The sequence below is a fragment of the Pan troglodytes genome, chromosome 1 (genome assembly GCF_028858775.2).
Source record: "Pan troglodytes isolate AG18354 chromosome 1, NHGRI_mPanTro3-v2.0_pri, whole genome shotgun sequence".
Classification (NCBI taxonomy): Eukaryota; Metazoa; Chordata; class Mammalia; order Primates; family Hominidae; genus Pan; species Pan troglodytes.
Genome location: NC_072398.2, coordinates 159,315,706 through 159,334,406, shown reverse-complemented (window position 1 = coordinate 159,334,406; position 18,701 = coordinate 159,315,706). Strand labels below are relative to the sequence as shown.

General features: G+C 34.9%; 1 protein-coding gene across 1 annotated transcript in view; it reads right to left on the bottom strand.

Moving 5' to 3' along the window:
• NEGR1 (neuronal growth regulator 1) overlaps positions 1 to 18,701 on the bottom strand; it is an 882,773-nt gene that overhangs the window by 280,188 nt on the left and 583,884 nt on the right. Inside the window, exon 4 of the mRNA XM_016940331.4 lies at positions 16,184 to 16,315. Coding sequence (XP_016795820.1) covers positions 16,184 to 16,315 — 132 coding nt within the window. The remainder of the gene's footprint in view (positions 1 to 16,183; positions 16,316 to 18,701) is intronic.

Below are 18,701 nucleotides of genomic sequence, written 5' to 3'. Positions count from 1 at the left end.
TCTGTCTCTTGGTTTCTCTGGCTAGCATTCCATTTAATTTTTTTTAGGCAGAGTCTCGCTGTGTCACCCAAGTTGGTGTGCAGTGGTGTGATCTCAGCTCACTGCAACTTTCACCTCCAGGGTTCAAGCGATTCTCAGGCCACAGCCTCTCAAGAAGCTGGGATTACAGGCATGAGCCACCACGACTGGCTAACTTTTGTATTTTTAGTAGAGATGGGGTTTTGCCATGTTGGCCAGGCTGGTCTCAGACTCCTGGCCTCAAGCGATCCACCCATCTCAGCCTCTCAAAGTGCTGGGATTACAGGCATGAGCCACCACATCCAGCCACATTCCATATAATTTTGTAATATCCATCTTCCAATTTGTTAATCCCGTCTTTAGTTATATCTAACACATATTTTCTTTTTTTTGTTTCAGTTGTAAGCTTTTTAATTTTAATTATTCTAATCTTCACACTTGGAAGTTCTATGGAGTGGAATTTTCATTCAAAATTGCTTATTGTTTGCTCATATTCAAGGTTCACTCTCATTTCTTTAAACTTATGTCTGATAATTCTTCTACAAAAAGTTTTTGTAAAGTTTATTTTTCTTGTCTGTTGTTTTCACTGATTGTTATTCATGTCTAAGTGTTTTGTTATATGAGACTGGATTTTTCAGTCTTGTAATTTTTACCTCAAAGATATGCATATACAGAGTTATTTTTGAGGCCTAGGTTGAAGTTGTATTTCTTCAGAGATTTATGAGGTTTTTGTTTTTGTTTTGTTTTGTGAGTTTCTTGCAGATTTCACCTATTTGGGACAAGAGTAAATTTAAATAACGCCTCTAGATTTTTAAAATAAAAGTGACATGTGGATATGTGGCCATGATATAGTTTCAATGTTTGTCCCCTCCAAATCTCACATTGATATTTAATCCGCAATGTTGGAGGCAAGGCCCCAGTGGGAGGTATTTTGGTCATGGGGGCAGAGCTTTCATGAAGGGCTTGGTAACTTCCTCTTGGCAATGAGTGAGTTATTATTGCATTAGTTATCAGGATAACTGATTGTTCAAAAGAGCCTGGCACCTCCTTCCTCTCTCTTGCTTTCTTCCTCTTTTCCATGTGATGATTGCTCCCCTTTGACTTCTGCCATGAGTGAAAGCAATCTGAGGCCCTTACCAGAGACAGGTATCAGGGCGAGGCTTCTTGTACAGCCTGCAGAATCATGAGCCAAATAAACTTTTTTTCTTTCTTTATAAATTACCCAATTTCAGGGATTCCTTTATAGAAACTCAAAATGGACTAAGAGGCTGCAGACTTATTTTGGGTAAGTTGAGGTTATAGGTTTTCCGAGGAGAATTTTTCCATAAAATCAGAGCTAAACGAGGCAGGAAATATTCCTTGCATCTACTTCTGAGACATGGGATGTATCTCTTGTTCATTCTTATACTACAGGTATGGCCCTTAGTGGGAGTCTTTGTTTAATGTGAAGGGATCTCCTCTAGTTTTAAAGATCCCTGGACTTTATCTTCTCTTTGCATCTTTCATAGTCATCAAAATGGGCATTCAAAGACTCAAGAGTATACTAGATACTCTGAGAGAAAAATCATTTTTATAGTTTCTTACCTATTAGTGGTTCTCATTTCAATTAATTTTACAGCTCAGAACTTACATTTTTCCTCAGTAAATTAAAATGATGCCTTTTGAAACATACTTTGGAAATTGTATCCAGCATCTTAGTTGTTTAAGTCCAAAGTGGTTTTCTGGGTATCTAACATATTATACCTCAAAAGGAAAAATCTCCCTCAGGTTTAATTTTTTTTAACTTCTCAAGATAAATACTTAATTTGATAGCATTCTTTCATTTTTTCATAATAAAAGACTATTAAAATTATAAATTTGCCTCTGAGTACAGCTTTCCTTCACTCTGGGTTGTTTTGATATTCAGTGAATTTGCTTTTCCTATTTCTAAACTACCCCCACCAAAAGTTACTTAGGATTTTTTTTTTTTTTAATTTTCAGGGGTTTGGGATCTTATTTTTGTGTTTTGAGGATTTAAACTTTTATTATTAAATTTGAGTAAGAAATTATGACTCTTACAATTTCTGCTTTGGAAGATGTATTGAGTTCTTTGTGGTTTGGTAGATAAACAATGTAAAAATTCTGTAGATGAACAATGTTTACTCTCTGAGGATACAAGATTTAAAATGCGGGGCCGAGTGCAGTGGCTCACGCCTGTAATTCCAGTACTTTGGGAGGCCGAGGCGGGCAGATCACGAGGTCAGGAGATCGAGACAATCCTGGCTAACACGGTGAAACCCTGTCTCTATTAAAAATACAAAAAATTAGCCGGGCGTGGTGGTGGGCGCCTGTAGTCCCAGCTACTGGGGAGGCTGAGGTAGGAGAATGGCGTGAACCCGGGAGGGCGGAGCTTGCAGTGAGCCCAGATCGCGCCACTGCACTCCAGTCTGGGTGACACAGCAAGACTCCATCTCAAAAAAAAAAATTATAACGCATATTAATTAAATATTACTAATATTATTAAAATTATTTTATCATTCTTTTCCTACGTAATCTTGCAAAGGATAAGGGTTTTTAATTAAAATTTTCTTTAAGCGTTTGTACATTTGTATATATTTTTAACGTCTTTCTAAGAAGACTTTATATAAACACACACAACACATACTAACGTATGTTTGTGTGTATGTATGTATCTATTTTTGTGTGCGTGTGTGTGTGTGCGTGCGTGCACATTCTATATTATTTCATCTATAAATGTTTACTGGTATGGATTGTTAGGGAAGAAACTTCAGTTTCCCTGACCTCATAATTCTATATGTAGAGTCTCTTTCGAGAATAATCTCCCTGCCCTGTGTGGCCATTCCAATGAGAGGAAGATGAAGTATCAGAAAGTTAAATTGGAAGAGGAAATTAGGAATGCTGCTTGGTGCTTTCCTTGTTTAGAACCATCCTTCTCAGGAGGTACCTACATTGATTCCTCTCCATTCTCCCGGTAATATGGTTGGCTTTCAATTTGTCATATTCCTGCTTCTATCTTTCAGTTGGTTATAAACTCATGAGGGAAGATTACTAGGCTTTGTACTGTGTTCTCTCAAACTTCACAATTTAAAAAAATATCTTTTAACCTGTTTTCATTTATTTTGAATTGCTTAAATACATCTTTATTAATTCTTTAAGGTATTTTTTCTTCATTTTGCTTTAGGTTTGTCTTACACAAGCAATATATCATTGTTTATTATATCGGTATATAATAAATACCAATGTATTAAAGCACAAACCCAGTAATTTTTCCCTTTAGTGTTCAATTAATCATGTTAGTCTGTTACATTACTGATGTTTTTCATTTACTTTTCTCTTTTTGTGCGTGTTTCAATTTTTATACTTCATGGATTTCTCTTCCCATTTGGCTACAAGTAAAAAGACTTCTGTTCATGTTTCCTGCATTCATTTACAATAGGGTTTACTTTTAGCATTTAGTGATATTATTCATGTTTCCTGGATTATCAAATTCAATAATTAATTGACATTACTTTTTTTTTTGAGATGGAGTTTCACTCTTTTTGCCCAGGCTGGAGTGCAATGGCATGATCTTGGCTCACTGCAAACTCCGCCTCCTGGGTTCAAGCGATTCGCCTGCCTTAGCCGTCCCAGTAGCTGGGATTACAGGCATGCACCACCACACCTGGCTACTTTTGTATTTTTAGTAAAGATGGGGTTTCACCATATTGGCCAGGCTGCTCTTGAACTCCTGACTTTGTTCTCTGTCCGCATTGGCTTTCCAAAGTGCTGGGATTACAGGCATGAGCCACCGCAGGCCGAGGTTACTTTTCTTTAGCAAATGAAAGATAACATAGAGCGTGCTTTCATTGCCTCTCCACGTGTGTACTCCACTTCCCCCTTCCTCCCCACACCAAATTTATTTTTCTCTCCATTCTTCTATTCACCTAAATCTGTCTATTACTGGTGTTTTAAAAAGTATAATCTTGGATTTCATATCCAGATCGTTGGTATTCAATTTCTAAATTTATATTATATAAACGTGAATTAAATACTTTTTTGAAGAAACTTATGAAATCTTGTTTATGCCAATTTTTTGGCATCGCGACGGAGCTCAGCTGGTTTCAAAAACTATTGTCAGAAAAGTTTATGTCAGAGGTTAATGGCCAGATGCTATTTTAAATCCAGTTGTGTTTCTGAGCAAAATCATAGGTAGCCTCAAAGGCATGAGACTCATAGACTTTTTTTTTCACTATGACTCACAAAATTTGCAAACAGAAATTTGGTAGGCTATACTTCATATAGGAGGAAAGAAAAATCCATTATCTCTCTACTCTTCTCAGGAAGCTTTTTATCATTGCTTTCAGGCAAAAATTTTGAAGTAAGATGTGATGCAAAATTTTTTACTGAATTCAGTATATTTGGCCCTATATTCTTGACTGTAGTAGTCAGAGGAGGCTGAACTTTGGGAACAAATAGACTCAAACATACAATGAGGCAACAAAGAAAGTTTGGTTCCCACTCACCTAAAAGCCCATAATAATTTAGTTCAGTGAAAGGTGGGGAGTGAAAGGGGGTAGGGGTAGGGATATTCTGCTGCACAGAATCATTCAGGGGCTCACACAAGGGCAGCTTTGTTATCTTCAACATGTAGCTTTCAAGGTCATCCTGAAAGCTAATGGGTTAGTATTCCCATTAACTAGAAAGGAAAATAAGCATAGCAGAGCATGCGTGGGAAGTTTTATAGGCCTTGCCTGGAAGTGGCCCATGTCACTTCTGCTTACATTTCTTGCACTAGAACTCAGTCACAGGGCCAAAGCTAACCCCAAACCAGGCTAGACAATGTAGTCCAAGCAGTAGGCGCAGGAAGAAGATGAAAACAGTATTCGATAAATTACCTTTACCCCATTGAATAATCTAGAAAATTCTATCAGGACACTGAACTATTAGTCAGAATTACACAACTTGACTCCTAAAGAATTCACAAATCATCAGCTGTTCTCAGTACAGAACAATTCATGAGAGACTGCATCCTCAAGTGAATTACATGGAGCTTCAAAGTCCTTTTGACATCCACAGGGAAAAACAGAAGGGTTTGCAAACCCAATATGCTCACAAAGATGAAACAGCATTAACAAATGTAGCATTTCTGAACTTCAGCTAATTACTGATATACTTCCCTCCATCCTATTATGTAAATGTACACTAGCTGGTTATACTAAATGAGGAAAACACTCTCAACATCTGTTCTAGGATACAGAACACTTACTTGTTTAGACTAGGTCAAAGTATGATTTATTGCAGAAAAATTAATATGCATTAGGCTACTATGTCTCATATTACTTAAAAATGTATATGTTTTATCTAAATTGCTAACTTAAACCTTTAAACAACTGGGGAGGAGGCTTAAGATATTTTGTCTTTATAATTGCCACCAAACTGCTTTTAAGTTATCGGTAGACTGAATATATATGCTTCTCAAGGCATTAAGAGTAGAGTAGTGAATCTTATAAACATGGAACACACCCACAGTGCCCTAAATAAAATTTTGTTATCTTTCATTTTATCTATGAAATACATAAGCGTTTAATGCCCCTGGCACAGTGGGCATTTTGTTTTGTTTTTATTTGTTTGTTTTTTGCACTGCTGTTAGCTTTTCTGTGTAGCAGCAAGCAGGCTGACTGCATGATGCTGGGATTTCATTATATTCACTATTAAACAAAAGCTCTTATTTCAGACAGTATGTGAACAAACCTATTCTGAGTGCAGCATCGTTCTAAAGGATTATTTATTGTAATTGTTTTCTCTATTCACTGGGAATCCTAACTTTCGTGGTTCTGCACTTTATTTCAGTGTCAGCCATTCTGACAGCTAGCACCTGTGCACATTCTGGTTATTGAAATAGTTTCTTTTCATACACAGTGATCCTCTCTTCTCATCCTGCAGAGTTTACTATCTTTCTAAAAGTCTCCCTAGTTTACACAGTTTGTTGAGAATAATTAGAATCCTTTTTCAATTTACGTGAAAGCAGGCTAGTATAGTGAAAGCAGCCTCAGACCTAGAATTAGGATTTTAAGGTTTCATTCTTAGCCCTTCCATGAATTCCATGAATTAATTTCCAAAGCTACCTAAATTCAAATACATACATCTATAAGATGAAGAAATTTGGCAATTTTATGAACATTTTTCAACTGTAGAATTCTAGGTGTGCATATTTTATATTTATTTATTTATTCTATCAACATACATTGATTACCAGTTACTGTGCTAGGTACTGGGAATAATAATATGCACTAAGCTATCTCATGTCTTAACTCAGTTAATCCTCATGCTCTCACTTTATATTGAAGAAACTGGCATACACAAAGTTTAATGACTTGACCAAGTCTACATGGTCGTAAGTGACCCAGGTTGGATTTAAAGGCAGGGTGCCCAGCTACAGAGCCTGACTTCGTAGCCACTGTGTTACATTGCCCGGAAAACTAAGGTGAACTGGAGGAGTTTCCCTTTTCATAGAGATATATATATATATATGTAAATAAAAGATATATATATAAAAGATATATATAAAAGATATATATATAAAAGATATATATATATAAGATATATATATATCTTTTTTTTTTTTTTTTTGAGACAGAGTCTTGCTCTGTCGCTCCGAGCTGGAGTGCAATGGCACATTCTTGGCTCACTGCAACCTCTCCCTCCCAGGTTCAAGTTTCTCCTGCCTCAACCTCCCAAGTAGCTGGGATTACAGGTGCACGCCACCATGCCCAACTAATTTTTGTATCTTTAGTAGAGACGGAGTTTCGCCATGTTGGCCAGGCTGGTCTCGAACTCCTAACCTGAGGTGATCCACCTTCCTTGGCCTCCCAAGAGTTTCCCTTTTTAAAGAGTTCACAGGCTACAGAGGAAGGTTGACATGTAAACAAAATGCTACTTTCTGATACTATTGATATACAAAATCATTGGCCTTGCAGCAGTCATTCTTGTTGTTTTAAATGTATTATGACAAAGCTCACAACCAATCTTTAAGGTGTTTATAATTGTCTCCAGTTTTTTTATATAGGAAAGCTGAGCCTCTGAGAAATTAGCTAATTTCCCCAGTATCCCATAGTTTATAAGTGACTGAGCTAAGATTAAAACTCACGTCTGATTCCAAATCCCATTTTTGACATCCTCTGTCACACTCCATTGCATAAACAGAATTTCTCCTTTAAGGTTCTCTGAAATTTACGTCTTTATTACTGTACTTATTCTTCACATGAATTACATTTTAAAGGATGAAAAGTTTGCCCAGATTTGCCAACAATGCATAATAGAACTAAATTATCATCCTTATTAATTTCTCAAAGAATTCACAAAGCAAAAGTCTGAGATTATCCAGAATCATTTGACTGAAGCCAAACAGTGGCTTTATACCTTTGCTCCCTGCCTGTTAGGAGGTGAATTCATGCAGTCTCTATAAAACTTAAATAACTATCAGAAAAACATCAGAATGTCAGGAGTAGGTGGTACCAGAGAGTGATTCCCTCATTTTCTAAATGGGGAGATTGAGACCTAGATTTAAGTCTTTTGCCCAAAGTTGTATAATTAGTTAAGTAACTGAATTAAAAACAGAATTCGGATCTTCTGCCTTTCTCTTCTGTTTTATTTTCATTATCCTGTAATATCTAAACGCAAAATTTTATCACCTAGTAAATTTTGAAAAAGCAGTTATGCTCATTGATTTATAGGTAAATATAGACTGAATAATTCAGTATATTTGGTGAGTGATTATTTGGCAATCCATATATTTAAAATGTTTCCAAGGTGACTGAATAAAATTCATTATTAATCTTCATTATACAGATGTCTTTCAAAAGTTGGTTTAGTATCACTATACATCTGAGTAGAAATAAGAGGAAAGAGAGGAGAGGAAACGAATAATATGGCAGTCACAAATAAATTAACATTAAATAAATGTAATATAATAAATATAATTAAATAAATGTAATGTAAATTAATTAACATTAAATAAATGTAAGTAAAATAACAGTAAATATCATTAACAGATATTTAACGTTATTTTAACATTTATCATTTAACAGATAGAGAGAATAAATAAATAAGAAAGAAATGAGTGAAGACAAGCTAGCAAGCTTGAATGTACCAAGGATGTTTCCCCACAATTTGGATGCTTTTGTCCCAAATTTATCTGCCATAATTCTTGTACATACTGCTATTATTTATACTATTTCTACCATACTCTGCCCCTAATCATTCCACTTCTCTCCCTTCACACACATATACACATACACAAAACACACAAACATGTGCATTGTCAGACATAAGCATATTTGGCAATTCCTCTGAAGTTTAATAATGATGCTATGGCAAAGACCCAAGGGGATTAATTCAGTATTGTTCATTCTATAAGCGGCTCTCACATATTGGTTTAAAAGAATTCAATCCATAAATTATCTTGCTTCATGTGCTGAAGCAAAACTTTTTTTTCTAGAAGCACTAGGAAACATGCTGAAAAAGCTGGATTTAGATAAATACAGGTTATAAACTATATGTTTGTACTGACTAAAGTAATGTTTGAAACTTCTACATCATTTTGAAGAGTATATTTAGCAAAAGGCACCCTGCGATGATTTTCAGGGTTTGGTCCTTTGGCTGCTTATTAGAACATGAATCTAGAGGAATACACCATCACAAATGCACACATATAAGTTATATAACACACACACACACACACATACCCACATATATATGGAGAGGGAGAGAGGGAGAGAGAGAGAGAGAGAGAGAGAGAGAGAGAGAGAGAGAGAGAGAGAGAGAGAGATTGAGATTTGCCGTTGTTTGTTCTTTCCTGACTTTGACTTTATCACTTTTCTTCCGTTTGGCGTGGAGTCATTTTCAACCCAGAGTATTTTACCCTGTTAGAAATTGCTTTCTTACTGCTAGCTCATAGTCAAACTCTATTATTCCTATTACTTCATGTATATTTTTTGAAGTGATGATTGCCAACCTAAAAACAACTACAAAAAAAATAAACACAGGCTCCCATCTAGCAAACATTTTGCTCCTGTATTAAAGGAAAGAAATTGTTTTATTTTTCACTTTTAGGAAAAGGAGAAATAATAAAAATATGCATATTTCATTACTACAGAAGCATGTTGATGTTCCGTGAACAAAAGGCAAAAGATCACTCATAGACCCTTAACACTAAATCCTCTTAACAAAGATAAGTGCATGGGAGAATACACTTCAGTTAAACTGGATATCAGACTCATTAAGTAAAAATAGTCTTGGCACACTAGTCATTAATTGAACTGTATGTCTAACATTTAAAACAAAGGTCCAATTATGTCTCCCTCAATAGAAAAATTCATGTATTCTTTAACTGCATGTTTAATAACAGTATTACTTCAACTGAGGGATTATAGAAATCACAGAATTAAATGTTAACTTTTTACACCTTGAAAGTCCCAAGGTGAATAAAAAAGGTTTAATTCTTAGTTTTTTTTCAATTTTGTTGTATTAAGAAAGGAAGTATTTTACTTATTTTTTGGGTGATTATTGATGTTTCTAATATTTAATGTTCAGTACTTTTAGGAAGTTTCCTTCATATTTCTTAGCTCCTCATATCTCTTTTGGTTGGCATTGTTCTCACTATTATCGTTTTAATCTCTTCTCTTACTCTTGCCATGAAAAAAACAGAAATCTTCCAAGTATTCTTTGTGAATGTAAACTATAAAAGTATTTAAATTCATTTGATTAATATTCAGATAACCTCTGAGCAGTTCTAGCATCTCAAATTTATTCTTTTTTTATTATGAAACACTGGATCTAAGTATGCCTATGGAAATTCACTAACTCTCACCTCATCCAGTCCTGCTTCACTCCACAATGCTTAACCTTCTTTTCTGTTTGGTGTCTTGATCTGACCCAGCCCATTGTACCCTGACTAAACAAACAACATTCTGTCCCATAACTCTTATGAAGCTAAGCAAATGATGTTTCTTCTGTCTGGAAGATCTTTCTTTCTTTTTTTTTTTTAATTTTAGAAATCTGTCGAATTCAATTTAATCCTTTAAACTCCATCAGGGCTAAGGCCTATTAGAAGCTTTCAGTGAAACCCCAAGGCTGAGTTTGGTGTATATCTTATATCCTTGCACAGCACTTTACGATTGGTTTATCAAAGCACTTGTCACACTGTATTAAAACTATGGGTTTCTTTTATTTTTCTCCTTTCCTGGATAATGAGTTTTGAAAAACAGTAGCCCAGGCTGTAGCACCTTGATTCTCTTATAGTAAGCAGTAAGTAAATAACTAAGTGAATATATAAATGTAGATGTACCAAAGTGTATCATCATTAGAGATGTTATAGGAACTAATACTTTATTTAAAAGACAACTATATGCCTTTTTATCCCCTGAGTTGTTCCAAATAAGTGTTAATTAGCTTAAAAAGAAACATAAAATACAGAAGAGTATCCTAAATTACAAGCAGATATGAAAGATGAAGTAAATGAAAAGTAAAGTTAGGGGCATAAAATGGATCCAGAAATAAAACACTAAGGTGATGCCTATGAATTCAAATAACTCTGTTTTCTTCTAGTCCCATGATAGTGCCTTTGCCCTACTCAAACTTTGAACACCGAGATTTTCCCTTTATTCAAGGTGATGGCCATTTGTGATCTGCAATTTCTTCTAGTCTTAAGTTTGACATATTGCCTAAATTGCCCAAGGCTTTGGAGAAAACTTTAGGAATAGCTTTAAAAAACTGGTCATTTCCCTAGAAGCCTCCTCCTCTTACTCCCCAGTGGCTTCTCATTTCAAGCTTCCGTATAATTGTACTAAGTTATACTAATTGGAACATTCAATTCCACATGTTTGGAGCTAGTTATATTGGAAGATAACGTGAATATTTGCATAAATGAATATGTAGCAGATGCAAAATAATGCACAAATATGTGCCTGTAACTTATTGGATAAAAAGCTTACTTCACATCACACCCAAAAATGACTTTCCTATTTATTTGATCATAGGAAGAATTAATCAATTCTATTTTACTGAAAACCTGTGTACAAAATAATTTCTGATACCAAATAAAATGGTCAATATTTAGATCTGACTTTCATGAGTAAAAATTGAAATAATGTCTAGAGCTCTTTTCACCTTAGTCTGGTTGGCTCTTTGTTTTTTTCCAATTAGCAGCTCTTTTTACTCACATCTGTTTTGTTCTTCAAAATCAGGGCAATTATTAAATGTTTTAATATCTCTGCATCTCAATTTTCTTATCTATAAAAAATGTAATTAGTGCTGCTTCTCTCTGAGTAAAAACAGTATGCAAATTTCAGGTTATCTTTATTGAATCCACCTGGATATTTGGGGAGAAAAAACAGTATTAGAAGTATATTAGTCAAGACACCATCTACTAATTTTCCTGGGGAAAAAAAAATTAATTGTGAGGCAAACCTAATATCTTTTCTCTATTTTGCCTAGTAGAATGATTCACCTGGAGGACTCTAAACTGTTTAACCCTTTATTTATTCAACAGCTATTTTTGGACACCTTTTTATGGACCAGGTACTATTCTAAGTAACAGGAACACATCAGTACATCAGTGTACAAAGGAGAGCAAAATCCTTTTCCACATAGAGCTGACATTCTGGAGTCAGTTCACTTACATTCACATATATGTATATATTTATAACATTTATAAATTTACAAATATATATAAATAGGGTATTATTGCCCTGAATTTACAGAAGTGAAAACTGAGAGTCAGAGAAGTAAAGTACCTCACCCAAGGTTTCAAAGGCCCAGTAAATTATGGACCAGTAAGTTATCTGTTAATACTTATAGTAAATTATATCTGACCACAAGGCCCACATTTCCAAAACTGGCACTCTTAACTGGAAGAATACATACAAATGGAGTGGAGAACAGATGGCCTCTGTCACAAGATTAGGGAACCCCATTCATTTTACTATTATTAGTAACCTTCATATTAAAGGGGTAGGTCTTCCACTCCTTGCTGATTTCTTATCCCTGGGATTCTGCTTTCTTACACAAATCTGTATTACTTGATTCATCACACTTTCTAAATTTTTCAAATTCTATATTTGACTTCTAATAAATCAGCTTTTTGATTTTCACTGTGATCTTCCCTTTTCTAACCAGATTTTTCCTGTGTCCTGTTTTTTTGTTTTGTTTTTCAATTCACTTGAATCCATGGGCTTTCTGAGACTCATTCATTCTTTCATTTTGTAATTTACAATAACAACTATGAACCTAGTGTCCACAAGGCTTCTGCTAAGAACAGAACATGAATGCAAATAAAATGGGGAATCTGTCCAAGTCTACATTCACTAGCTCCCTTTGGCTTAATCAAATGTCTCAATTTTTTTTTCTCGTGTGTGTGTGTGTGTGTGTGTGTGTGTGTGTGTGTTTGTGTGTGTCACAAGGTTTAATTATGATAATTTTCATGACCCCTTTTCATTATTTTAATTTTTTAAAAAGTGGAAAAGAAATACACGCATACACAAACACATAAGGAAAAAGTTACAAATAAGGACTTGGAGAATAAACACCTAAGATCCCCCTACTTAGAAATAACCCATTGCATTAATGCTTAAAAATTTCTTTCTATCTACAGTAAGGCTTTCTGTGAATAACTCAAAATGAACTGATTTATTCAACCAACCAACTAGCTCTATCTGTATAGTCAATTATATAGTCAATTATATCAATTACCTCAACAAAGTGCTAGGTAATTAAATTGAATAGAAATCCACAGTGACAGGTATGATGTTATTTATTGTATATGTATATTTTCTATATATAGTGAACGTGGAAGGTGTATTAGAGAAATAATAAAACATTAAACATTTCTAAATTTCAGGGAACCTAAATCTTCTCAAATTGACTTACCACATAACTGAATCTACCAGAGCTTATGAAAATGTATTATATTTCATCTTGAACCCCATTTGGGGAAAGGGACAAAGTTTCTCTTCAAATGATAACTCATGAAGCTACTGTAATTCTATGCGCACAATCAATATTGATTAATAAAGATGAAAGGAAGGGCCGTCTTGAACCTGGCATGATACTGTCTTTAGGGAATCTTCAGGTTATCAGGGGATGTGCAATTCCATGCTGGTAACGTAGACCACTGTGCTCAATTTTGGGCTTTGACAAACTAAACTTTTTTCAGTAGGCTTTGGCTAATTTCCTCTGGGAAATCAGCTCAGCAAAATCTAGAAGTAGCTCTCAATTTTTGACTTTAAAGGGCCAAGTTCACAAAATTAACACTTTGCAAACCTTTCATAACAAGAAACATTTTCAGACATACTCACAATCACATCTCCTTCACACCTGATATATCAGTTATATATGTGTGGCATCAGTATTAAACACAATTAGTACTAAACAAAACCAGTATTAAACAGTTTTTCATGGAACATTTGGAAAAGGATGAATTATCACAGGTATGACTCAGGGAGAAGCAAATGGCAAAACTGATTGTTTAAATCATTTGAAAATCCTGTTGGGGCTATTTTCTTAATATGAGACAAGTTAATATTATGTCTGCAGCAATATGTCGACTTATAACTGTACTTATCTACTTGAAATTTATTCTTAAAAAAGGTAGCCTCTGTCATGATTTAAAAAGCACTTCCCTACTGTTTTAAAATTTTCTCCCTTTTTCCTACTGTTTTCCCTCTTAAGTTAAAGTGATTAACAAAGTCTTATTCTCTACCTATTCTAGAGTGTCTGACACCCTGACAAAGCCACTAAAACACCTTTGTTAGCCCGACAGAATGTCTTCAGGCTCTACCTCAAATGTTCCAGCTCCCATCTTGTGTTAGAAGAGAATTCTGCATGGGTCTTTCACATTTCTGCACACTTTGTAAGCAGAGACACTGACAGCTTTTGTTCCTATCTTTTCAGTCTTGGAAGAAAGAAGTAGTTCTCCCTATGGAGTGAAGGGCAGATTTGTTTACAATCCAGTTTAATAAAGATAATTTCCCTCTCTATGGCAAAGGGCAGGTTTGTTTGCTGCCATTATATATTTTTTTTAAAAAGAGTTTTCTAAAGATCAGGATGCTTCAACTATGACATAAACCCACTATATACAGTTGTCACCTAGCCCTCATCTTATCACCTTGTAGTAACTGGGTCTTAAGGAACTGATGCAAGAAAATGACAACACTCTGACTACTTCTATTGCTATGAGTAATACATTGCCTTTTGTCTTTGTCCACTGTATCCATGAAACTGCTGTAGACTCTTCAGCGTTCCTGGTATCTTTTTTACCCAGTTTCTGTTCTTTTGCTTTATGGATAGACTCTCTTTTATCTATTTAGTTCCCTACTCAAGTTTCTGCCTCCTTAAGTTGACTTTCTCGGTCTAAATTTCCTGCTTGACTAGGGAAAAGAGAATCCGATTAAATAAGTGGCAACAAACTAAAGTCAGAAGAATAAAAAGTGTTAATTGAAAAACAATTGTGGCTTGTATATGGAGTATAGGTTCCATGCAAATCTGTACAGCAGCTGGGTTTTCAATTTCATCCCTATCAGAGACATCGTTTTAAAGACCTATTGGGTCTTGGAGTTTAAGAGGATTGCTGGGCTGGGTGCCTTGTTTATTTGATAGATTTTACTCTGCTTTTTCATTTCTTAGTGCTCACTGCTAAAAATATTCTTTCCTTAGTAGAAATATGTCTCTCTTCCCTCCCCTCCACTTCCCAAGCCCTCAACCCTCCAACAATAAAATCAGTATACACATATTCAGAAAAGTATGGCTAGTGATAAATGATCAGGAATTTTTACTTGTTTGTTACCTCTTATTTCAGAGAGTTCCAGAGGGATGAGCAGTAGCTCTCTGCAGTAAGAGTCCTGAGAATCAGTGGGAACCTCTTAAAATTCAGGTTTCCAGGCCATACACTCCCAACCCCAAGGATTCTGATTCAGCATGGCTGATGTGGGTCCCAGGAGTTTTCCATTTTTAATGAGTTTCTTTGGCGATTTTACTACAATTTGTTTGCAGAACACTCCATGAGAAATCCTGCTCCAAAAACTGCCTCCTGACTTGGTATCATGCACATTTGTGCAGTATAATAGAGACAGTTCAACCCTAAGTATATAGATTAGTCACTGACAAATGTTAGTTGATGACAGTGATTTGCTCTGGTATACAGCTCAACTGTTAGAAGTGTTTTGAAAGTTATTTTTTGGCCCATGAGACTGAAAGACTCATATTAATATGAAACAACTGCTGATTAGCTTTAACATTTCTGGATATATTTGGAACAATTTCTTCTGATCTGCGGCATAATACCACGTGCACATTATTAGCAAGGACCATATATAGAAAGACAAGTAAGTAGAATTTTAAAAATGAAAACTATAGTTTGTAAATACTTTGGGTAAAATACAATTATCCCAAAGGTATTTTACTGGAAGAAGTTAAACAGTATGAACATTTTTTAGATAAAGACTTAGGGGAGATTTTTGAAAAGTAAAAACGATTGTAGTCATTGCTGTTGAGATCATAAGACATATAATAGGATGTTACTGGAAAATCATCTTATATCAGTGTGGTGGGAGCATTGAGGAAAAGTGTGTAACATACTAGCATTGACGGTTCTGCAGGTATCCAATTTATATTCTAACTTCTTAACAACAATGCTTATGGAAAAATTCTTTCTTCACTTTCTTTTTCCCAAATGAAATAGAAATAAGTCACCCAACTAACAGAAGCATCGCACTTCAGCTCTTTTCTTTGAGTACAGACGAGTATACTTCATTTTCATCAGGCTTGATTGGGAGTTACGCACTTAAATTTAGTGTTAGTGCACTTCAGGTAAAGCTCATGAGGAAAACACCAGCATATGGCTACAGTGCTTTTGAGGTAAGGACACCACAGTTTAGAATGCCAGGGATTAGGAGAGTATTAAACACATTTCACTCCACACATCAGACTGAATTATTGTGGGTTTACTTGGGACAATTGTTGTTACATTAACCAATTTAACCAACATTTCAACATCCACACATCTTCAGTGTTAGTAGGTGATTTTTACCAATAGACAACCTCTTAAAAACAGCAACATAAATTTCAGTCAGAATTTTTCAAGGTGTTTTATCTTTTCTCAGAACTTATCTTGATAAAAGGTGATGACACTTACAGTTGACAACAACTTTTACTTTCCTCACATCTGGGAATGACACATCATTTTCCGCACTGCATTCATATTCCCCAGCCTGGTCCCTTGTAATTCCATAAATGTCCAAATATTGTCCATTTTCAAATGGTTTTGCTATAAAAAAGAATACAGCATGTTTAATTGTAGCTGCCTGAGGCTTCATTCAAGTAAAACAACAATTTCATGACTTCCTACAAGATATTGCTGACAAAACAATTCCAAATGAAACTGGGGAATTATTAAACCTTTTGTTCTTCTATGTTCAGAGGAAAACTCAGAGAAAAAGCAGAAGCAGAACGAGGTATATTATAACAACTATTTCCCCAGAACAGGATATACATGTGTTCTTTTTAATTGATTGTGGTCTCCTAACCTCTTCACACATCAAATAGACTCTGCACATTTCTGTAATTGAGTTCAACAACCTCTGAGCAGTGTAGATGAAATTCACTAATATGACTTGGTACATATTGACTTTTCTATCATGTGAGCTAGAAACTTGACACTTAACCTAACTAAATGTTACTTTTCTTTTGGGGGAAATCTACCCTTATTCAAGGATTCAAGTCAGATGTCTTGAAAAAAGTATAGAGATATATTTAACCATTGCTATATTTTGGTTTCCAAAATTATTAATGCTGCCAAGAAAGGTACAGTGTACATGCTATATACAACTCACGCAATAAATCTTGGAAAAAATCATTATGACTCTCTAAGGGTTAAGTTTTCATAAAAGCAAACTAAATTATCTTTATTTTTAAATTTGCATGGGAAAACATTCTATGTGACAAAAAATAGCAGCAGAATAGAAATATAAAGATGTAATAACAGAAGAAAGACTGCCCCCAAATGAATGAGATTTGAGAAAATAAAGGCTTCTTCTTTTAATAATGGAATTTTTGTTTATTTGAAAGCATTGAGTCATTGAGCAGGATCCTAATTATCAGAAGTGTGGCAAAGGTACAATAAGCCTTTGTGAATTTCAAGAGAGGAGACCCTTCTACCTCTTTGCACAGGCCTTGAAAAAAATCACATTCCAGTGCGTATCAAAGGGAATTATGGAATGAAGCAATGCTTCCATTAAATTGTTTGTTTTCAAAAGTCAATATTATTTCTATCTTCCCCTTTCTATCTTGTCAAAACCACTGTAATGGTATAGAAGTTGGAGAACTAGTAAGAATGTTCCATTTTAATGAAACAAACAAAATAAATTTTAGTTATGGCCCTCCAAATCTAAAGTCCATCCCAATAATTTTCCCCCAATGTTCCCCCATGCACTTCTGTGTCTGGGCCTTTATTAACTGTGGCATGGTCTGCCCTCCAGATAACTATGAGTTTGCTAATTGAAACCTTCAGTGTTTAGAATATATATGATTAAGTCGTATTTCCATTTATCTATCTAATCCTAGTTGTACAGAAGGGAAATGTAAAACTTCTGAAGTGGTAGTTGGCTCTTTTAGTCTTATTTTCACTATTATAACGAAGATACTCTAGGCTTAAATGTGTCTGTAAAACCTACTGAAATATATATAAAGAAACCAAAACACTTCACTTCCAAGAATTTTTAAAATATAACTTAAATTATAAAGAGTAAGGATGGTATTAAATATAAATTAAAGTATGAGGAACATTAATATACTACATCAGGTACTGATGTGAAGACATGAGATTTGGAGGGGTCAGGGGCAGAATAATATGGTATGGCTTTGCCCCAACCCGAATCTCAACTTGAATTGTATCTCCCAGAATTCTCACTTGCTGTGGGAGGGACCTAGGGGGTAATTAAATCATGGGGGCTGGTCTTTCCATGCTAGTCTCATAATAGTGAATAAGTCTCATGAGATCTGATGGGTTTATCAGGGGTTTCTGCTTTTGCTTCCTCCTCTTTTTTCTCTTCCCGCCATCATTTCGCCTCCCACCATTTTTCTGAGGCAGCCTCAGCCATGTGGAACTATATGTCCGATTAAACCTCTTTTTCTTCTCAGTCTCAGGTATGTCTTTATCAGCAGTGTGAAAGCAAACTAATATAACAACATAATAGAAAATTCAGAAAATTTGACATTTCATTAGAGAAGGTAGATTAATTTTTTTTGTTTAGCCAATGATTGATCATGTCATAAATAAAAATATTTACCTTTTTAAATTTTTATTATTATGTGTAAGGAACCATATGCTCTCTTAAATTCTACAGTTAACCTTAAAGTTATGAGGTAAATTCCATTACATAGAATAAGATTATGATAGTTAAAGAGATTAAATATCTTGCTAACGAGCCCAGTGACACACATGAAACCCAGAACTTAAAAACCTACATGCCTGATTTGTATACGACTGACAGACTACATTAATTCTCTCATTTGTGAATGGTTACTTAGCTCACTAAACTAAATTAAAACATGTATGTGTCATTCTTAGAACTATACAGCACTATATAAATGTTAATCTAATCTCTGAAAGATGCTATTTGTACTTATATCAGTTGTCTATGGCTGCCATAACA